This window comes from Eriocheir sinensis, chromosome 2 (genome assembly GCF_024679095.1).
Source record: "Eriocheir sinensis breed Jianghai 21 chromosome 2, ASM2467909v1, whole genome shotgun sequence".
NCBI classification, from domain to species: domain Eukaryota; kingdom Metazoa; phylum Arthropoda; class Malacostraca; order Decapoda; family Varunidae; genus Eriocheir; species Eriocheir sinensis.
The window spans coordinates 15,068,013-15,091,150 of record NC_066510.1 but is presented as its reverse complement, the minus strand read 5'-3'; the positions used below and the strand labels follow the sequence as shown (position 1 = coordinate 15,091,150).

Genomic DNA, 23,138 nt, shown 5'->3' with positions numbered 1-23,138 from the left:
TCTCTAAAGACAGTTCCTCTCTCTTTCTACACCACACTACATTCACACAACACACACCTTTTCCCAAAATTCAAAATTCAAAATGGTGAAAAATAACACTGCCTGCCTGGGGGGGAGACCATAAATTCCCCCAGGGAGGACTTCCCTTCTGGCTGCCGACTTGAGAGGTGTCCTGATAACTCCTCGAACCTCCTTCTTATCAATTTCTGCAACATTCGTGGTCTTCGTTTTAATTTTCATTCTGTGGAACACCATCTCCTCCTCTAAACCTCATCTTCTCTTCCTCACTGAAACACAGGTTTCTGAGGCTACTGACAGCTATCTTTACTCTATTCCCTCCTACTATCTCTATCCTAAATTTCAATCCAAAGCTGGATGTTGCGCCTACGTGTGCAACGACATCACTTGCTCTCGTGCCCACGACCTTGACTCTTCTGAATTTTCCACCATCTGGCTAAGACTTCATTGTCATTCTATTACTAAATACATCTGTGCTGTTTATCTCTCACCTAACTCTACTAACTATGTAGAATTCTTTGACTATTTGAATTCTAAAGTGGAGCACATCTTGACTCACTCTCCCTTCTCTGAAATCTCCATCTTGGGAGATTTCAATGTTCACCACCAGCTTTGGGTTTCATCCTCTTTCACTGACCAGCCTGGTGAACAAGCCTACAACTTTGCTCTCCTCAACGACCTAGAGCAGTTGGTTCAGCACCCTACTCGTATTCCCGACCGTCTTGGAGACAGGCCCAACATTCTAGACCTCTTCCTTACCTCTAATCCTTCTGCTTACTCTGTTAAACTGTTCTCTCCGTTGGGCTCCTCCAATCATAACCTTATTTCTGTATCCTGTCCTATCGCTCCTGTACATCCTCTGGACCCACCGAAGAGGCGATGCTTCTGGCATTTTGCTTCAGCTCGGTAGGACGACCTGAGGATGTACTTTTCCAATTTCCCATGGAATGATTACTGCTTCCAGGAGAGAGACCCCTCTGTGTGTGCCCAGTGCATCTCAGAGGTGATTATCTCTGGAATGGAGGCACACATTCCACGTTCTTTCTCTACTCCTCATGCTAAAAAGCCTTGGTTTAATCATGCTTGTTCTCGTGCTATTAAAGATAGAGAGGCAGCTCACAAAAGGTCCCAGAGCCTTCGAACTCCTGCTAACTATGACCTTTACATTTCAGCCCGGAATCGTGCCAAATCTATTCTCCGACTTTCCAAAACTTCTTTTATCAATAGAAAATGTCAACACCTTTCTTCTTCTAATTCTTCCCCGTGACTTCTGGCGTCTAGCCAAAAATATCTCCTCCAATTTCACTTCTTCCTCTTTCCCTCCTCTCCTTAACCCTGACGGCAGCACTGCCGTCTCATCTGACTCTGAGGGTGAACTCTTCGCTCAAACTTTCAGTAAGAACTCCACCCTGGACGATTCTGGGCATATTCCTCCTACTCATCCCCCCTCTGACTCCTTTATGCCTGTTATTAAGATTCTTCTTAATGATGTTTTCTATGCCCTCTCTGGCCTCAACTCTCAGAAGGCTTATGGACCTGATGGAGTGCCTCCTATTGTCCTTAAAAACTGTGCTTCTGTGCTGACACCCTGCCTGGTCAAACTCTTTCGTCTCTGCCTATCAACATCTACCTTTCCTTCCTGCTGGAAGTATGCCTTTGTACAGCCTGTGCCTAAGAAGGGTGACCGTTCCAATCCCTCAAACTACCGCCCTATAACTTTACTTTCCTGTCTATCTAAAGCTTTTGAATCAATCCTTAACCGGAAGATTCAAAAGCACCTTTCCACTTCTAACTTTCTATCTGATCGCCAGTATGGGTTCCGCAAGGGACGTTCTACTGGCGATCTTCTTGCTCTCTTAACTGACTCTCGGTCATCCTCTCTTAGCCATTTCGGTGAAACTTTCTCTATTGCACTAGACATATCGAAAGCCTTCAATAGAGTCTGGCACAAGACTTTGCTTTCTAAACTGCCCTCTTTCGGATTCTATCCCTCTCTCTGTTCCTTTATCTCCAGTTTCCTTTCCGGCTGTTCTATCTCTGTGGTGGTAGACGGTCAGTGTTCTTCCCCTAAACCTATCCACAGTGGTGTTCCACAGGGCTCTGTCCTATCACCCACTCTCTTCCCGTTATTCATCAATGATCTTCTTTCCATAACAAACTGTCCTGTCCACTCATATGCCGACGACTCCACTCTGCATTATTCAAATTCTCTCAATAGAAGACCATCACAACAGGAAGTACACGACTCCAGACTGGAGGCTGCAGAACACTTAACCTCAGACCTTGCTATCATTTCCGATTGGGGCAGAAGGAACCTTGTGTCCTTCAATGCCTCAAAAACTCAATTTCTCCACCTATCAACTCGACACAATCTTCCAAACACCTATCCCCTATTCTTCGACAACACTCAGCTATCACCATCTTCAACACTAAACGCCCTCGGTCTATCCTTAACTCAAAATCTCAACTGGAAACTTCACATCTCCTCTCTCGCTAAATCAGTTTCCTCGAGGTTGGGCGTTCTGTATCGTCTCCGCCAGTTCTTCTCCCCTGCACAGCTGCCATCCATATACAGGGGCCTTGTCCGCCCTCGTATAGAGTATGCATCTCACGTGTGGGGGAGCTCCACTCACAGCTCTTCTGGACAGAGTGGAGGCTAAGGCTCTTCATCTCATCAGCTCTCCTCCTCCTACTGATAGTCTTCTACCTCGTAAATTCCGTCGCGATGTTGCCTCTCTATCTTCTATCGATATTTCCACGCTGACTGCTCTTCTGAACTTGCTAACTGCATGCCTCCCCCCCTCCCGTGGCCCTGCTACACACGACTTTCTACTCATGCTCATCCCTATACTGTCCAAACCCCTTATGCAAGAGTTAACCAGCATCTTCACTCTTTCATCCCTCACGCTGGTAAACTCTGGAACAATCTTCCTTCATCTTTATTTCCTCTTTTGATTCTTTTTTAGGAGCAGCGAGTAGCGGGCTTTTTTTTTTTAGTATTGTTTCCTTTTTTTTGTGCCCTTGAGCTGTCTCCTTTGTTGTAAAAAAAAACAAAAACAAAAAAAAACATATTTTCTTCCTCCATAGTTAGTTTTTTCCCCTTGTAAGGTGGATGTAGTATATTTGCTAAATAGTGAACAGGTGTGAGGGCTAGTTTCATGAAATGATCTTCAATGACAGCACTATCACCTGACCGAAGTATATATATATATATATATATATATATATATATATATATATATATATATATATATATATATATATATATATATATATATATATATATATATATATATATATATATATATATATATATATATATATGTATATATATATATATATATATATATATATATATATATATATATATATATATATATATATATATATATATATATATATTTATATATATCGAAACACACACACACACACACACACACACACATATAGTAAACAAAAATAAGAAAAAAATATTTTTTTGATTTTGATAAAAAAAAATCACCAACCCTGGTATAAACATGGTGAGTCGCCATTGTCTGACAGTAGCACCAGTCAGCAATCTCCACCACCCTAGCAGAGACACAGTTTTACCCCTACTCCTTGCAAAGGACTAAGTGAAAGTGCAATTGGGAGACAGACCTATTAGATTCTTCGTTCGAATCTGTGTGCTCTGAAGGCAGCGTTTGGAGCATTGTTGACTTTGAAGATACTCTGTACTTCAATGAGGGTGGAGAGGGGGGTGAAGCATGTGGTGTTGCTCTGTGCAGGATGTTTAAGATATTGAAGAAAAACTGGAAGAACACTGTTATAGGTTATTCAAATATATTGTAAGTGAAAGCAATATATATGTACTTAGATGTCTAAAACTTGTGCAGTTTGCACTACTTATTATATGAAAAGTTCAAAGAAATCATAGTATAAGTAGTGAATAATGATACCACATGAATAACCCACCAATTGACCATTTCCCTTTCTTTCCCCAGCTTGCTTGCTTCAGATGTTGGAGATCCAAGAAGTGTGTTGTGAGTTTCTGAAGCAGCAGCTGCACCCATCCAACTGTTTGGGAATCCGGGCTTTTGCAGACACCCACTCCTGCAGGGACCTTCTTCGCATTGCTGACAAGTTCACGCAACACAACTTCCAGGAGGTCAGTGCCATCCATTAGGCTTAGAAAGAACTTATTACCATACTGTAATCACTTATGAGTATTATATTCCAGTTCTAATTGTAAAAGTAAGTAGTAGTGTAACAACTCACTCTTGCTCTCTAACTTTCCTAGGTAAGTTAGTAAATTATCACAACACCAACAGGTAAATACTGATGTAAACTTATCATTATTATTTTATTTTTACATGTATCTCACAACCCCCCCCCCCCCCCCTCTCAACCCTGTATGTGATGCCGGCAGGTGATGGAGAGTGAGGAATTCATGGAGTTGCCAGTGAACCAGCTAATGGACATCATCTCCAGCGACGAGCTCAACGTGAGGTCAGAGGAGCAGGTGTTCAGCGCTGTGATGGCTTGGGTCAAGTACAACGTCACTGAGCGCCGCCCTTATCTGGCCCAGGTATTCCCGGCCTTCCCACGCCATCCACCCTATGCACTTCTTCGTCGTTTATAGTTTACCTTCTCCCGTTCCTGGGGTCAGACTTGTGATGGTCCTCCTCCATCTTGCTAGGTCCAGTGCTAATCCTTCCTCTATTTCTAACACTTCCAAGTCTTGTTGCACACTTCCTCTCCATGTTCTCCTCGGTCTTCCAACTGCCTTCTTTCCAGGTACCTCCATTTCCCCCACCATCCTCAGCACCCTGCTCTCTGTCTCTCTTCTCACATATCTGAACCATTGTAACCTTCTCTGTCTCACTCTCTTCTGTATCTCTTTCAAACCACATCTTTTATTATTTATTATTATTGAGATCCATGAAAGGGCACCAAGGGAAAATAAAAAAAAATGTTATAGACCTAAGCAGTCCCTTTGATGAGCAGACAGGGATATGAAAAATAGAGACAGTGACAGTAAAGTATGGAGAAGAATGAAAAGGGGGGTGACAAAAACAATATTTAATGAGTTAGTAAGTGGATGTTGATTATATAAAAACAGTATAAAGGAGAGGTGTCTAGATTGGTATATGATGATGATGTGGATCCTTGTGTGTGTGTGTGTGTGTGTGTGTGTGTGTGTGTGTGTGGCTAACTCTATCCTTTTTGTGGGGGCAATTTTCAGGTTCTGGAGCATGTGCGGCTGCCACTGCTGAGTCCCAAGTTTCTGGTGGGCACTGTGGGCTCTGACCTACTAATAAAGAGCGATGAGGTAAGGTCATTGCTTCACTTCTGTGGCTGTAGTCCTGCACTTTCCACAATCATAAGCTGAGTTCAGTATGCTCAGATTCTTCCATCTCTCCCATGAACTATTTTCAAAGTCCACAAAGGGGATAAATTGGGATCTCATGAGTGTTTTTTTCATGTTTTCAGAAGCTTTGTCAAACTACTGTCAGGGTCATAAAACTACCCGTGGAAAGGCCTGGCCCACACCCCTTTGAAAGCTTTGTCAGATGTGTGTGCTTGGCCTGAGGTACCTCAAATCCTCTGGCTAAAAGTCATCAACCTTTAGCTTTAAAGCCTGGTTGTGCTTTGTAATGGTGCCAGTCCATTCTCAGATCACCCACTCATCCATCCTCCCTTTTGGCAGAGCGATAAATGGGTACTTGGGGAAGCCAGGGGGAAGAAAGTATGGTAACCCAGTGTCATACTGTTACTGAGGCCACGTGCAGCTTTAGCTTATGTCCCCAACATTACTTATACCTTTTCTGTGGTTCCAGGCATGCCGAGACCTTGTGGACGAGGCCAAGAACTACCTGCTGCTGCCCCAGGAGCGGCCACTCATGCAGGGGCCTCGCACGCGCCCACGCAAGCCTATCAAGACTGGGGAAGTCCTCTTTGCAGGTGGGTCTCAGGAGCTTTTCCATTGGCAACCATGACCTGGCTTCTTAGTGGAGATCCTGATCTATATAGTTGTTGATGTGTTTGTAATATATGTGCCTGTTTGTGTAAAGGTAACTCCATCGTGTACTTCCAGTGGGCGGGTGGTGCAGTGGGGATGCCATTGCCTCTGTGGAAAGGTTTGATCCCACCACGTGTGAGTGGCGGATGGTGGCGCCCATGAGCAAGCGCAGGTGTGGGGTCGGCGTGGCAGTGCTGTCTGACCTCCTCTATGCAGTGGGTGGCCATGATGGACAGTCCTACCTCAACAGTGTGGAGAGGTGAGCTTGATTGGCCACTAAAGTAACAGAGTGGCAACCCAGGAATGGAAGAAGTTCAGGCAGACTGAAAACCAGGTAGAGAGATGAAAGTTGAACCCTTGCCAGAGGAGGATGCAGTGGACTTCTTTCCTCCTCCTCCTCCTTCTCCCTCCATTTCCTATTTGCATGTACAGTAGAGCTGCAATTAGTGTGAGCCACCATCTACCAAGAAAAAAAAAAATTAGCGTGAAAGCCTCAGTTAGCATGAGCAGCCACCATGACTGAATTTTGAAAATTGCGCTAAGCCGCCATGATGCGCGGCACAAGCCGTGAGAACCCTTACTTTAGCAGACGACGCCATGTTGATACAGGGCAAGTGCTTTGTTTACGTTGTGGATGTGGATATGGGCAACTGACCTTGGCCGTGTGTGACGCACACCTGGAAAATTTGGATTTGCCGGTTGTCCAAGCTGCCGCCAATGCGGTGGGAAGAAAGGGCTCAGTGTGACACCAGGTTACGGTGAACCGACAACTCGCTTCCGGATGGGTGCATGGGCGTTGCCAGTAGCCACAATGGTTAGAAGAAAACGGCCAGTGTGATACTGCCTATAGGCAGCGAGGCCGCTGACCGGGTGAGCGCCGGCGATGACGTCATCGGACTCCCAGCGAATCACAAGCGTGTTTTCAGAGCTCAGCCAATCGTAGGTTTTTTTTTTAATGTGAGTGATTATTTTGAGTAATTATCAAACCCAAAAGTCAGACCCACGTGTGCACCAAATATTTTCTTTCATATTGGTTACTTTATTCAATTAGCGCGCATTCAGTTAGCGCAACCGCGTTCATCCACCTAATTCTCGCGCTAAATGGGTCTCTACAGATTTAATAGAAAGTTTCTCACCTGGTTTATAATGAGTATTCTTTCCTTTTTTTATTTTTTATTTTTATTTATTATTATTTTTTTTTCCAGCAGAGGAAGCAGCTCAAGGGCAAAAAAAAAGGAAACAATAATGGAAAAAAAAACCGCTATTCGCTGCTCCCACAAAAAGCGCTCTGAGGAGTGGCCAAAGAGAGGTCAACTTCGGAAGGAAAGGTGTCCTGATACCCTCCTCTTGAAAGAGTTCAAGTCGTAGGCAGGAGGAAATAGATGAAGGAAGATTGTTCCAGAGTTTACCAGTGTGAGGGATGAAAGAGTGAAGATGCTGGTTAACTTGTGCGTAAGGGATTTGGACAGTAAAGGGATGAGCTTGAGTAGAAAGTCGCGTGCGGCAAGGCCGCGGGAGGGGGGAAGGTATGCAGTTAGCAAGTTCAGAAGAGGAGTCAGCATGAAAATAGCGATAGAAGATAGAAAGAGAGGCAACATGGCGGCGGAATTTAACCCTTTCTTTGCGCGTGGGGCGAGACGCGACTATCCCCTCAGGCGTAGTCGGGCAGCCCAATGAGGGGTCTCTTTTTACCTCTGTATCTCATAAACTATTCATCGCAGCTAAAAACCAAAAAACAACAATGATTAGAGGAGGCCCAGATCTATAGGAGTCTGTTATGTATGCTTCTCCTGCGAACGTACATGCACTTTCAGGGAGTGTTGAATGTGAACACTTACGTCAGTGTGTGCACGATGATCAGCCATTTTGAGGGAACTGTGGACATCTCTCCTGGAGGTTCTGGAAAGGTAGTATTGCCAACTGCAATATTTACAACTATTTGGTGAAAAAATCAGTCAGGTGATTGGTGAAGCTATGCCAAAATGCCGCTATATTGGACAAGAACATCCACCAGTTACTCGTCCGTAGATTTTCCGCACTAGGCTAATTTGATTTTCCACCAAATTTAGTTGAGAACCCACTCAATTGGCAATCCTGTGTTGTGAGAAATATTGTTGGAACACTCATATGCGGGAGATTTGAGTGCGGCTGGAGCTTGCAGCGAGTGTTTAGCACCATCAGCAAATACGCCTAACGCTTGCTGCGAGCGTTTAGCAATGAAAGGGTTAAGAGGTAGAAGACTATCAGTAAGAGTAGGAGAGCTGATGAGATGAAGAGCCTTAGGCCGCGGCCACACAGGGAGCGAGAAAGCGGGCAAGAACGAGAGCAAGAAACTTTAACCCTCTCGCGCACGATGATGCGTTTCGCGTCATCGAAGGGTAAAAAGGTCCTGGTGCACGATGACACGTCATAAAAGTTAAAAAAAATTAATTAAAAATTAAGTGGAGGTGGCCACACTGGCATTGAGCAGATAATGGCGAGAAATGAGCTGATAAGTGAGAAAGAGAGGAGAGTTGACGATTAACTTTTCTCGCTTTTCTTGCGCGAGATCGCTCGGTCTGAAGGAGTGACATCACATACATGCTTCTATATTATTTGCCGTAACTCAACTCATACAATAGTTAGGACATTTTGGTTAACACCGTTAGATGCAGCAGTATTTGCTGAACTCGAATGTGTTTGTGAAAACTCAATAAAACAAACTAAATAAATAGTGACGAGTTGAAGTTAAATAATCACTCTGTAATGTTTATAACACATTTTACATATAGCTACCATTTGCAGCGGCTATGAAATGAGTACTAATATATATATTTCCATCTTATAGAGAAAAGCCCCCTGAACACGTTATACTCCGGCTAGCTCACACATGTGGCTGTGATGTAGGGCTCTAGGGAATAAGCGGCAGTACAGCGTTGCCACATTTTAACCCCACCTTGCTTACTTACCTTACCACCTTACTACTGCTTATCGTCAACCGAGTTTGTTAGGTGCCTGCAGGGGTGTGCTGAGTGCTTGTGCTGATTGCTGTGCGACCACGTGCTTCGCTGGACAGGATTAAGTGTTGCCCTTATTTTTACTACCTCTCTCTGCCTGTATCTACCCTATCGACGTAGCGCCCTGTAAAACATATATACAGAGGTTTATGGGTAGGCGGTGGCCAAAGTGATAGCGTACTGGACCCACATTCGCCGCGTGATGGACAACGCGGGTTCGAATCCTCACGCTACCACTCGGATTTTTCGGTCACCGCCGAGTGGCTTAAAACTACCCACATGCTGTCCTGAAGACCACCCATCAACCCGGACTCTAGAGGAAGCCGTCCAAGCGAATCAAGTACGAGTTCCGGGGGGCAGCATGAGCCAATGCAAGATGGCGCCACTATAAACACTCGCCTCCGCCAGAACGGGCTGGGCCGACCATCAGGCCCCACCTGGAAGAAGCCTTGGGCCGACCATCAGGCCCCACCGGGAAGATGCCTACCGGCGCAATAGGCAACAACGTAAAAAAAAAAAAAAAAAAAAATATATATATATATATATATATATATATATATATATATATATATATATATATATTTATATATATATATATACGTATATACAAAACACGGTGTTACACTCTTTCCGCCATATTCATTATATATTTCCAGATTCCACTCCTACACCACTCCCTACACAGGTGTGGAGAGTGACCTGACCTGACTTGACCCTAGTATTCCCCTGAGACACACTAATTCTCTTATTACTTCCTCATCTGCGTCTCTCTCCCTCTCGTCCCTCGCGTTTCGCTCCTCCTCCTCTTCTCTCTCGCCTCCCCTCTCCATGGCCCCCCCCCCCCCCCCCCTCTCTCTCTCTCTCTCTCTCTCTCTCTCTCTCTCTCTCTCTCTCTCTCCCCCCCCCCCCACACACCTGTGTGGATGGCGGGCGTGTCTGGGTGTTGGCTGGGAGCGTTACCGCCGCGAGGATTTTAATGATTTTTTTTTTTCATACTTATGTCAGCTTATTTTAACGTACATTCCTTCACGATATAATCTAAATATAATTGTGAAACCCCTTAGCCATCCCAAAACGTAAGGGAAACTCAATAATAAGTATAGCATTTTTTTAGCAACTCTGTAAAATATGTATGCCACATTTCTTTGTATGCTTACAAATATCTTATCCATAATAAGTTAACTGTTCTTCCATACGTTATAATACTAAGATTAAATGTGTATGCATATTTGCTGATCATATTTGCCATTGTTTTACTTAAATTAGAACATTTCTACATCGTGGGCTGGGAGACACGCGGCAAGGCTGTACAAGGGATCCCGTACGCTTACTCCGCCCACAACCGCACGTTTAATGTAGCCAAGGTATAGTGTTAAGAGAATTCTCATAAAATGCCAAATAAGTGAAGCACGGAACTATTTATAAAAACTTTTCACCTCATCCCTTGTGTGGGCCGACTTGGATGGGGGCGAGGGGTGTGTAACTTGTTAGGCTATACTGCCTTGCGGGCCGCATTGCCATGACAACCCTCACCTCGCCTCGCTTTTCGTGTGGCCACAGAAACTCGCCTTGCCGCTCTCGCTAGCTTTCTCGCTCCCTGTGTGGCCGTGGCCTTAGACTCCACTCTGTCCAAGAGAGCTGTGTGAGTGGACCCCTCCCACACGTGAGATGCATACTCCATACGAGGGCGGACAAGACCCCTGTGTATGGATAGCAACTGTGCGGGGAGAAGAACTGGCAGAGACTTTTTCTTGCGTTTTTGTTCATTTGCACTTAAATTATCCAGTATATTTGTTATTTTTCTATATTATTGCACCCGTGTTTCTTCAGGTATGACCCTCAGACGAATCAGTGGCTGTGTGAGGTGGCGCCGACCAGCACTTGTCGCACCAGCGTGGGCGTGGCGGTACTGGATGGCTACCTCTATGCGGTGGGCGGCCAGGATGGCGTCTCCTGCCTCAATGTCGTTGAAAGGTGGGTGTCCCCGGGGAGGATGTGTGGCCTTGTCCATCATTGGCACTTGTTGTATTATATTTTTACTTATTTTTTGGCATCAGTATGTTGGATTTACTGCTGTGAGCTCTTTGGTGTGCTGTGCAGTTTTCTGTGGGTTTCTTCCCCTATTAACCAGATTGCACTCTTAATGTATTGGTTCATGGATACATTTGGCAATTTTATGCAGCCTTACTTCCAACCAAGGGTGCAGGGTCGAAGTCAGAGTTGCTGGAGTCGCCTACTATTGGCCGGAGTCGGAGTCAGAGTTGGTAAAAATATACCTGACTCCGACAACAGGTGCACCTAACATCACCAAAATGTGGGGTGATTAAAGGTAATGGGCTAAAGAGTGGCCTATCTGGATGTTTTGTTTTTATTTATTAATGATCCACGAGACTTCCTAGAGTTAAATCAAATTATGTGCTTATCTTTTATTCATTTATACACACACTGGTAATATTTCTGTGGGGTCTGATTCACTTATTAGAGTGAAATTCTGTCGTGAAAATCAGCCACAAATTCATGTCACTGGTATAAATGAACCTAGTAATTCAAGTTTTGCCACCATGAAATATACACAAATAGATAAATATGAAAGCTCATGAAGTCACAATAAGTGACATGACCTGCTCTGTGCAGTAAAAATATGCTATTAAAAGTATCTGATACCCTCAAAATGGTGGGCACTGCTGCCTCGGGCCTCGAGCCTGCAGACCAATGTTGCCAGATTGTCATACCCAGCCGATTATATTGCCTGACTTCCTACCCCCAAACTGTCTTCTGGGCTCTAATAACGAAACTAATTTATAGTTATCGTTTAAAGTTCGATTCTGATGTTCTTGTCAATAGTTAGGCATCAGAAACTGGTAGCTACTATGCTTTGAGTACGACAATCTGGCAACGGTGGCTATACGTATTTTCATATCATTGTTCTGTTGTTTATTCAATGTTGTGTTCAAGAAAAAGAATACCCATAATTTTAGTTAGTTTTTGGTTATAAGGGTTCTTTACGAAATGCAATTATAACGCTACCTTCTCCAACTTAGGAAACGTTCTGAATCCTGGATTGCCTACGGTGATGTTAGGTGGGCCTATTTACAACACGTGTGATGTGTGGCTGGGTGTAGTGTGGCCGGGTTTGATATGCCTACCACTGTACTGCAGAAGAGGGGGAGGGGGGTGGAGTCGGAGTTGCAACCTTAAAATTGCTGGAGTAGGAGTCAAAATTTTTTACATCCGACTCCACACCCCTGCTTCCACCTAGTGAGTGCTCCTTTCTGGAAAAAGCTGCTCTGCTAACTTGAATTAACGCATCAGTTTTATTTCTGGATCTTGATTGTTTTTTCCTGAGTGATTCATTCCATGGAAGTACTGGGACGGCAACACCCTGTACTTAGTAAAAGGAAGAAAAAAAAAGTTTGATTTTTACGTGATTACATTTAAGTGACACAGGGTTAACCCCTAAAAGACGGCTAATGGGAGTTCCCGCTCGGGCGAAGAAAGGCAGAAATGTGGGGTGTGGGGATTCCTGTCATCCGATTTCCTGCCAAAATTTGTACTTCCCAACATCATTTCTCTGCCGTGCTGCAACCGAGGGACATCTAGTTTCTTTCATTACGTAAATGAGAGATTAGCGGTGTAAAAGGACTATGAACTATTGTTTTTGGGTCTGAAACTGCCGCACAGGGAACTGATGAAGAACACCTATTTCGCCAAATTTTATCAACGTGGCCCATGCTCGTGAGCAGGAAATCGCCCTCTAGCCTGTACTTTAGGTGTTAAAGTATGTGTACAAGGGAGTGAATACACTCGGCTTTTACTGCTTCCTCGGCAGGTATGACCCCCAGAGCAACAGGTGGACTAAGGTGGCCTCCATGAACACACGAAGGCTGGGTGTGGCGGTGGCGGTGCTGGGTGGCTTCCTGTATGCTGTGGGTGGCTCAGATGGCCAGAGCCCCCTCAACACAGGTATTTATTTATATTATTATTATTATTATTATTGTTATTGTTATTATTATTATTATTATTATTATTATTATTATTATTATTATTATTATTATTATTATTATTGAGATCCAAGAGAGGGCATCGAAGTAAAATAAAGAATAGAAAATTGATATAAACCCAAAGAGTCCCTTTGATGATAGTAAAGTAAGAAGGAAAAAAGGGGAGGACAAAAACAGAGGGAGGGAGGGGAAGAGGGGGCGTTATCTATAATCATGTCACGTTCAAACAAGCAATGGAAATGAAACAAGGCACCTTTTTAATACTTTTTTCCAAGCCATTTATTAAGCAGAATTTCAACAACTCTATCACAGTGGAGCGCTATGACCCCAAGATGAACAAGTGGGTCATGATGCCGGCCATGAGCACTCGCCGCAAACACCTAGGCTGTGCGGTCTACAACAACATGATCTACGCTGTTGGGGGCCGCGATGACTGCACTGAGCTGTCCAGTGCCGAACGTTATAACCCACACACCAACCAGTGGAGCCCCATTGTCGCCATGACTTCACGGAGGAGTGGGGTGAGTACAAAGGCTGAGAGTAAGGAGACTGAGGTGGCTTGGGTTTGTGAATAGGGAGGGATGATGGTGAGGCATTGGGATGAGTTATATATGTTGAGAGTAAGGAGACAGAGGTGGCTTGGGCATGTGAAGAGGGAGGGAGGCTAGAGGAGTGGGGTGAGTACTGATGCTGAGAACAAGATTGAGGTGGTTTGGGCATGGGAAGAGGGAGGGAGGATGGTGATGCACTGGGGAGAGCTGTTGGAGGGAATGTGCCAGGTTGCCAAGGAAGATATGGAGGCAGTGTGTTGAAAAGGATTTGGCAACAGGGGCATTGGAGAGGCTGAGGCAATGGAAAGAAATAGTTGGAAGCATATTATTACCCATCTTACCTCTTGAGATTTTATGGGGAAATATAACATTCAACTGGTGCTGCTGATGCTGATGCTAATGCTGTGCTATCTTCAGGAGAGGGAGGCTGCTGTTTTATGTTTCCTTGTTCCACTAGTGTGTTCTGTCAAGTAGTCTTTTTTTTTCTCCACTAGTACTCACTTCAGGATAAGAACAACGCCTTGGGAAAACAGAACTGAGCTATGGGGATTAACTACTCTCAGAATATATATAATGGTTAATCACATTTCTATCATTCTGATGATGGAGTATGTTTTTATCTCTGGGCCCAATTTCCAGAGTAGTGTAGTTATCTTCCTGAAATGAATACTAATGTCAGTGGTATGTTTTTATGAATTGGAGAACATACTGAACCTATGCCTATCTTACCTACTGGCTTCTTGCAGACCACCCACCAGCTTCTTGCAGACTCCTTATGATTATGTTTGTGTTTGCCAAACCCTTCTTCCTCACAGGTGGGTCTGGCCGTGGTGAATGGGATGCTGTATGCTGTGGGCGGCTTTGATGGAACCACTTACTTAAAGACCATTGAGGTGTACGACCCTGACCAGAACCATTGGCGGTTGTGTGGCTCCATGAACTACAGGAGGCTGGGCGGAGGGGTCGGAGTGGTTAAGCTGCCCCACAATGAGGCACATCTTTGGTGATTAAACGAAGGGCTAGAATTCTGGCTTGGGGTTACTGTCAGTGGGAAACTTGGAGTTGGTAACAGTGGACTCATTTAAATATGTGCAAACAGAGAGAGAGAGAGAGATAGATGGAGAGGGAGTAGGCCATGATGGCTCAGGTAGCAGTACTTGGTGTGTGTGTGTGTGTGTGTGTGTGTGTGTGTGTTTGTGCATGCGAGCCAAGTAGGAAATGCTGAGCAACCAGTAAATTACCTGACATTATGGACTTAAGTACAGTAAAATTTCTACTATCCGGCAACAGTAGGGGATTCAGAGGTGCTGGAAAAGCAGAAATAATGGATTAAACTGGCCAGATTCTTGTTGATTACCAATTTTCTTGGATCTTTTTATTTTATTTCTGAGTGGCCACATTTTTGCCGGATACTTTGGGTTTCCAGATGCCTGGGGGCCGGATAGTCAGGGTTTTATTGTATGACGACTTGTGTTGGTTTGTCTGTCTCTGCAGTCACACACTTCTTCGTCTTTCAGCATGCATGCCAGACACCATTGTCTTGCTAATGACTTTGTGTTGCTCAGAAGGTAGATGAAGCTTTGACTTTGAGTGAATTGAAGAGACATGATCAGTAAGTATCCAAAAAAGTTATGAAATTCGAAAAGAAATGACAGACTCCTATTCTTACGCTAGAATTCTGCCTATTTGAATAATGTGAAAAATAATGATTGAACTTCTGCATTATAATCAGTAATCATTTGGCTAGACCAAATGTTTAGTTGCGGTGATGTGGTGGTGGTGGTGGTAGTTGATGGGTGACAACAAAGATCACAGGTGTCCCTCATATATCGCAGGGTTGGGTATCATGAATCTCCTATATAGTGGTTATATAAAAAATTACACTTTTTGGGCATCGTGGGAAATTTCCGTGTATCGCAGAAGTAGAATGTGAAGGGTAGCTGCCTGGAGGCTTACCCAGGTTGTCCGTTGCGGGTGGAGTTGGTGGGTGAGCAAAGCGATGGGTGTATGCTCCCTGTTAATTAGTGGTGGACATGTGTTTTGATTGGTGGTGACCTGTAGTCATCTTCTGTTCTGATTGGGTTGATTTTAGCACCTCCCTGTGCTTTTGATTGATTGACTGACTAAGAAACAGACTCCTAAGCATAAAGTTAGTATGAAGGAAACCTGAGTGGGGATCAGCAGAAACCAATGCAAGACTCAATGGGTCAACTGTACATCAAGACTCAGGCAGGCTCAGGCTGTGCGCAGTTACAGGCACATTAGATTAAGAACTCAGTGTCAGGGACCCTGGCAACATTCCTGACATTCTTGATACTTCATAACCTTCCAAAAGGCTGACTTTAAATGGCTGGTTCAGCAGTGAAGAAGCCGATAACCACCTTGCCAAGTTCCTGACTCACCGGGGTGGACAGGAATAACATTCTTTCAAGCCTTGGAGCCCCAATCCCCCTACCAGAGCATGCAGTATGGCATGGTACGATTCCTTTATTGTAATTTCTACCAGAGAAAAAAAAAGGTACTGTAACTGTACCATACCTATGAATTGCCTTTGTACCATATTAGTATGATAAAATATTGTACTGTAATTTCGTACTTGATATCACACCTCAGACTGATGTCAGGGAGTCCCTTGGGAGGGCTGAGCTGAGGCCACACCATCCTAACCACAATGCCCAGTAACCAGGCACCTGAAGTCAGAGTTGAGGTCAGGACAGGGTGGATTAATTAATTACTGTTGCTACCCTGCTGGGCTCCCCTCAGGTCTGGTTAGGGAGCCAAGACAGGTTCACACCCAGAGTCAAGCACCTGTGGCTTGGTACGAAAAGGTATGAAAAAGATATAGAAAAATCATTTTACCTTTAATTGTACTGTACTATGAAAAAACTTTCATACCAAAATATCCTATCATACTTTTACTGTCCAGACCATAACACACTGTAATTTTGTGCTGTAGTGTACTACTGTGCCCCCTACACATCTCAAGGTCACAAATACTCTGATTTTATATGATGCAAATGTTCATCTGTTCGTATGTCACTACTGCCTCTAGAAGTGAGAAAAAAGGGGGAGGAATGGGGAAGACACAATAAGTTGGGGAGGTCTTTGAACCAATTAGAATAAATCCCATAAAGTCTTTTGTTTGGCTATTGCAATTTTTTATATGCTGGGAGTTTCATGGTCCCAATCAGGTGCAATATATGAGGGATAGGTGTATATTAATATTAGATGTTATGTTTAAGTTGCTGCACATGGCCATCCTGTTGGCTGCATGTGCAAACCCTCTGTGATTATTTATTTAGTTAAGCTATGTTTAGAGGGACATCACTCTTGATGCCATAAGATGCCCCATGTATCATAAGTGGCATTTCCTCACACAGTTCATTAGTAGGTAGATCAAAAATTGCTGATTAGGATTTTTCTTCTTTTGAAAGTTGTGTATTTTTGTAAAAGTTTTCACTGTGCCTCCTTGCACCTGGAAGGCATGTGTTATTATAGAGAGTACTTGGGATATTATATTTATGGATAATTCATTTATGCCATGACAAAGAATTTGCAGTGTCAGATGACTGAGAGTTAACTTAGGGGATTTGACAATACTGGTTTTACAGCAAAAGTCCTTTAATCCAGTATTCTGGGGGTCTAGGTTTCGGTATGTTCAATTTTTTCCTCAATTTTTCTCCCTCACCCCAAAAAACTAATATTAATCCTTGGGTAAAAATTCCAAACCATTGAGATTTTTGAAGTATTTGACGGCGGATTTTCGGACTTTTACTGTTTAAGGTCTGTTGTATTGTCTGTTCCTTGATTCCAAAAAGTTCCATGTTTGGGATTGCTATTGACTGCAGGTAATTGTTCTTAAGCTGCAGCACGTGGCTCGGCCTTTCTAGTGTTGGGGTGATGTGGCCTGAGTTGGTGCAGGGTATGGTTGCCAATTCCAACACACCATTCCAATCTGTACTAATCTCAGGAAAGTAAAAGAAAAAAAAAAAAAATGTAAATTTGATTGAGGCATAAAAATCAGGCAAACAGATGTCTCCTGCCTCACTTGGAAAAGTAATCGTGAAGTGAAATGATCCTAATAATGAACTTAGGGTTTAATTAAGAAGGAAGTGTTCTTGGACAAGTATGTTAATCATCATCTTGTGTTTAACATCAGATTTTCCCATAATCTCTTATGAGGTTGACAGTTGATGATCGTTGGTGTTCATCTTTTGTTGGAGCTGTTCGATTTCTGCACCTGAAGCCTCATTTATAAAATTTGTTAACAAAGCTATTGAGTTCAGGAATCCCTCTGATCATGTGATCCTTTAAAGAAATTGTATTTTCTTTTGATCTAGATATGTAAAGAAAGTCATCCACAGTTCTCAGGAGTACTCCATTACCTTCTGTGATCCATTCTTGTTGAAACCTTGACATCATCTTGGAGTCATAAAAATGACACAGTTCTGATGAGAGAGAACAACCTTGTGGCAGCCCGTTACCTTTTGTTTTCCCAAACCAGCCAGCCGGGCGTAGTGCTGTCTTGGTAGTAGACACAGGTTCATACACTTGTAACTTGAATATGCCTTCATGTAAGGTTTTATTTTCTCAAACATCCGCTGATAGAAGTTGCTCTTGTATTTGGGAATCTTCATTTCTTTCCTTTGCAAATAGGATTTCTGTAATTCCTAGACAAAGTTTTGATCACTCACAGAAGAGTGCAGGAACTTTTTAACCTAGAAGTTGCTCTCGTATTTGGTAATGTTAATTTCTTTCCTCTGCAAATAGGATTTAAAAGAATTTTTGATATCCTGAGGTTGCCAATTCCTACAGTCTTTGTTTATCTTTGTATGTAGTGTGTTTTGCTTCCTTCCTCGGATGCCTTTCCTGACAGGTAACCCCAGTTTTTTGAGGGCCTAGGTGGATTGCCTACCATGGCTACTGAAACCCACTTGCCTGGGTTTGTAGTTGACTTATTACCAGCTTAGTCCATGAATGCTAACTCCGTCTATATGCACATGTGGCACGCTTCCTGGATGTCGATCCTTGTCATAGGGTCGTTTTTGTGTGAGACAACCCTGAGTGGAGGACACCAAGGGGATGCCCACGTAACTCATGAGTGGGGCAAGTTGATCAATCCAGCTGGGAGGGGCTTAGAATGGATTAGATTGCTGCATTTGGGCTTACTCAGGAGGACTGTCAGGGATGGAGGTGGTGAGTGAGTGAAGTGATGTGCCCCCGGGCGTATGCTCCACGTTAGTAGTTAGTATTTTTTTCATGAAATGAGTATGGATGGGAATGATGCATATGAACTGGCAAGCATATCCTAAGCTTTGTCTGTCTGTCGTCTTTGCATTACCCTGATATTGTGTTTCGTAAAATTGCAATGTTATCAACAAGTGTGTGTGTTCATGAAGCTGTTGTGTTGCACTTGCCAGACTTCATGATGAGAGAAGCTTTTGGTCTCCAGCTGGAGTTTTAAGCCACATGTAGCACTTGGGATGGGACTGGTGGTGTCAACCAGTAATGCAGGGATGGGTGTTACCTTGCACTGGGTTAGGGCTGCTTTGCTAATTCATATCCACCACTCCAATTAGTATTTGATGAAGGATAACTACTAAAGGAAATTGAGTTTATTTACAAAATTGTTCTTACATATGATTCAGCCACTTCACATCTCCCTCCTGAAAAAAAAAGAAAGCTGAGATGCACAAAAGAATGGAAGTATATTCTAATGATCTAAAATAAGAAATGGACTTTGGCAGATTACATTAAGTATAGAGCTGGTAAAAATGGACAGCCAAGTAAGAATGGCTACCTAGGAGTTGTAGAAGACTGGGTAGATGGAGGATAGGGTAGAGAGGTGGAATTAAAACCTGTACTAAAGTCCAATGAGTACATTAACCCTTTCCATCCGTGACGCAGACGTCGGCGTCACAGTATGGAAAGGGTCAAGAGGAAGTGGAAGAGGATTAATCCTCTTCTAAACCTCTCAATCCTCTTCTAAATTTCTCTTAATCCTCTTCCATTTCCTTGTAAGAGGTTTAGAAGAGGATTAAGAGGAAATGGAAGAGGATTAAGAGGTTTAGAAGAGGACTAACCCTTTCCATACGGTGAGGCCGTCGGACGCCCGTTGGCATCGCCGGAGTGAAGGGGTTAAAATCAGACAGATGGAGGACATTGGGAAAGGCTGGTGGTCTGCAGTGGTCCAGTAGTGACTGATACTGCTAATGATGATAGAAATGAACTTTACAAATATAAAGACTGCTTGCCAATATTTGATTTGAGAATAGTTCATTTTTATGCCTCGGCAGCTCAATATTTTCTGAGTAGTTTTTTTTCCCTGATGTAAGTTTTAATTGGAGTAGGGAGTACAAATTAGGAAGCAAGCCCTACATCCATGATGGCTGGAAGGCAGGCAACTTTGCATTTTTGCCAATCCTGATTTCCCTTTTAACAGAATTCATGACTTGAGCACTTGTAATCATGAGCATTCTTATCTAATGTTTTGTGATACAGAAATATTTGTACGTGTAAGGTTTTCAAGCAGAAACATTGGGCTTAAGATTATTCAAGAATAAGAAATGTTCCTGTTATATTCAGTTGTGTGTGTGCGTGTGTGTGTGTGTGTGTGTGTGTGTGTGTGTGTGTGTGTGGTTTTTGGGACTTTCTGGGCATGCCAACATGTCTCGGAGGACCTTTGCTATGGTGCCACACCCTTATACGCCTGTCTCATGTCACTTCAAGTTTTGTAGTATATATTCATTAGTGTTATTGTTCAGTCACCACTTGATGTAATATAATTCATAAGATGGCTAGTTTCATATCACCAATCATCATTGTCATCATCATCCCATGTTTCCTACTGCCTCCTTTCCTTGAGAGATGAGATTAGGAGGCATAGTTTGTGCAGTACAACGTCAGGAAGACGAGTTGGGGTATAGCCAACTCCACCATTGCCGTGGTTGATGGTAACAGGCTTTCTGTGCAGATGCCTTGCTAGAGAACAGTTTCAAAGATTTCACCCTGAATGTTGTTAACTTGCTGTCCTGCTCAATATAAGGATTTAAGTCTGTAGGTCTAAACTAGAATGTCTTCTATAAGATTGTATAGTTTGCCCACGGAAGGAAAGGGTCTCAAAGATATGATAACTGTCATGCATTTATATCACTGTTTCCTTCATTGCTTCACGTATTCTGTTAGATTTCTTTTTTTTACTCTTTCCTGACTAATATCTGAGGCAGTTAGATTAACAATGGTGACAGAAACAACATTGTATTAGCCTTGGCGCTCTGCCTGGCCTGGGTTGGATGCCGGCTGCCCCTTGCTGGCATGACCCTCCCTCCACTCCATGGGGTTTACAGATCTGCACAACGTTGACACACCATTTGCTTTAAGAATCTCATGCCATGGTATATGGCCTGTACATAGTACCTAATTTTACCTCCTGTGAATAATTTCACCTGTATGTGTTAGACGCCAGTATGGGTAGCTGCTAGACCTCTGCTCTGGTGTGCTGTGCCATCAGCCGCATGGTGTACTGAACATGTGAGTGGTGTGCATTGTTCATGTGTATGAATGTGTAGCGTCTCAAATTACCAAATACAAAATACTGAACATGACCATAATATGTAGCTGTGTATCCATGACCTTGGTAATGTATGAAGTTGCACAAACTCCACATGTCTCATTCTGTGCATGGCACCATTCCTAATTGTTGAGAATGAAAATGATAGAATACGAAGTTAAAAACAACAAATTGTTGTACTAATTATACTCAGTGTCTGAATGTTAAATTTGGAAACTGCTTCACTATCTTATAGTCAACAAGGTGTGTTATATTCCTATGTTGAGAGAGAATAAATCATGACAATTTTATTCTAAGAGCAACTTTGTACCCGTCTCAATTACAGTGAAACAGTATTGTGATCCTTTTATTTCTCCCTGTGATAATTATATTTCTCCCTGTGATAATTATATTTCTCCCGGTGATAATTATATTTTTCTGTGGTAATTTTATTTCTCCCTGTGATAATTATATTTTTCCCTGTGATAATTATATTTCTCTGTGATAATTATATTTCTCCCGGTGATAATTATATTTTTCTGTGGTAATTTTATTTCTCCCTGTGATGATTATATTTCTCCCTGTGATAATTTTGTTTCTCCCTGTGACAATTTTATTTCTCCCTGTGACAATTTTATTTCTCCCTGTGACAATTTTATTTCTCCCTGTGACAATTTTATTTCTCCCTGTGACAATTTTATTTCTCCCTGTGACAATTTTGTTTCTCCCTGTGACAATTTTATTTCTCCCTGTGACAATTTTATTTCTCCCTGTGACAATTTTATTTCTCCCTGTGACAATTTTATTTCTGTCCAAGTTTGTTTCTCCCTGTGACAATTTTATTTCTCCCTGTGACAATTTTATTTCTCCCTGTGACAATTTTATTTCTCCCTGTGATAATTTTATTTCTCCCTGTGATAATTTTATTTCTCCCTGTGACAATTTTATTTCTCCCTGTGATAATTTTATTTCCCTGTGATAATTTTATTTCTCCCTGTGATAATTTTATTTTTCCCTGTGACAATTTTATTTCTCCCTGTGACAATTTTATTTCTCCCTGTGATAATTTTATTTCTCCCTGTGATAATTTTATTTTTCCCTGTGACAATTTTATTTCTCCCTGTGACAATTTTATTTCTCCCTGCGACAATTTTATTTCTCCCTGTGACAATTTTATTTCTCCCTGTGACAATTTTATTTCTCCCTGTGACAATTTTATTTCTCCCTGTGATAATTTTATTTTTCCCTGTGACAATTTTATTTCTCCCTGTGACAATTTTATTTCTCCCTGTGACAATTTTATTTCTCCCTGTGACAATTTTATTTCTCCCTGTGATAATTTTATTTCTCCCTGTGACAATTTTATTTCTCCCTGTGATAATTTGTTTATCCCTGTGACAATTTTGTTTCCCTGTGACAATTTTATTTCTCCCTGTGATGATTTTATTTCTCCCTGTGATATTTTGTTTCTCCCTGTGATAATTTTACATCTGAGATAATTTTATTTCTCCCTGTGATATTTTGGGGGCTTCGTGGTGCAGTGGTTAGCACACTCGGCTCACAACCGAGAGCCAGGGTTCGATTCTTGGGCCGAGTGGAAAAATTTGGGCAGCTTTTCCGATACCCAACACCCCTGTCCACTTAGCAGTGAATGGGTACCAGGTATTAATCGGGGGTTGTGTCCCGTCTCCTGGGATCTGTTCCATTCTATAATTCCTTCCCCTTCTGTCTCTCTCCGGCATATGACCACAGATGTTGCACTGACTAAACGAAACTTTCCGACATTCCCTGTGATATTTTGTTTCTCCCTGTGATAATTTTACTTCTGAGATAATTTTATTTCTCCCTGTGGTAATTTCATTTCTCCCTGTGGTAATTTATTTCCCCTTGTGTTCATTATATTGCTGCCCGTGACAAGTTTGTTTCTCCCTGTGATCACTGTATTTCTCCCTGTAATTGTATTTCTCCTAGTGATAATTTGAATTTTCTCTGGTCACCTCCGTGGCACTTGGCTCTCAACCA

At 42.7% G+C, this 23,138-nt stretch overlaps 1 protein-coding gene across 3 annotated transcripts in view; it reads left to right on the top strand.

Annotated features, from left to right (window-relative positions):
• The window catches only part of LOC126999842 (kelch-like protein diablo), a 29,711-nt gene extending 8,238 nt beyond the window's left edge, over positions 1–21,473 (top strand). For all 3 annotated transcript variants that reach the window (XM_050862898.1, XM_050862890.1, XM_050862908.1), the window contains 9 exons: positions 4,002–4,165; positions 4,427–4,585; positions 5,243–5,329; positions 5,838–5,961; positions 6,095–6,278; positions 10,846–10,989; positions 12,845–12,978; positions 13,329–13,537; positions 14,383–21,473. In XM_050862898.1, coding sequence (XP_050718855.1) covers positions 4,002–4,165; positions 4,427–4,585; positions 5,243–5,329; positions 5,838–5,961; positions 6,095–6,278; positions 10,846–10,989; positions 12,845–12,978; positions 13,329–13,537; positions 14,383–14,574 — 1,397 coding nt within the window. In that variant the 3' untranslated portion in view covers positions 14,575–21,473. The remainder of the gene's footprint in view (positions 1–4,001; positions 4,166–4,426; positions 4,586–5,242; positions 5,330–5,837; positions 5,962–6,094; positions 6,279–10,845; positions 10,990–12,844; positions 12,979–13,328; positions 13,538–14,382) is intronic.
• Positions 21,474–23,138: the final 1,665 nt, after the last annotated feature.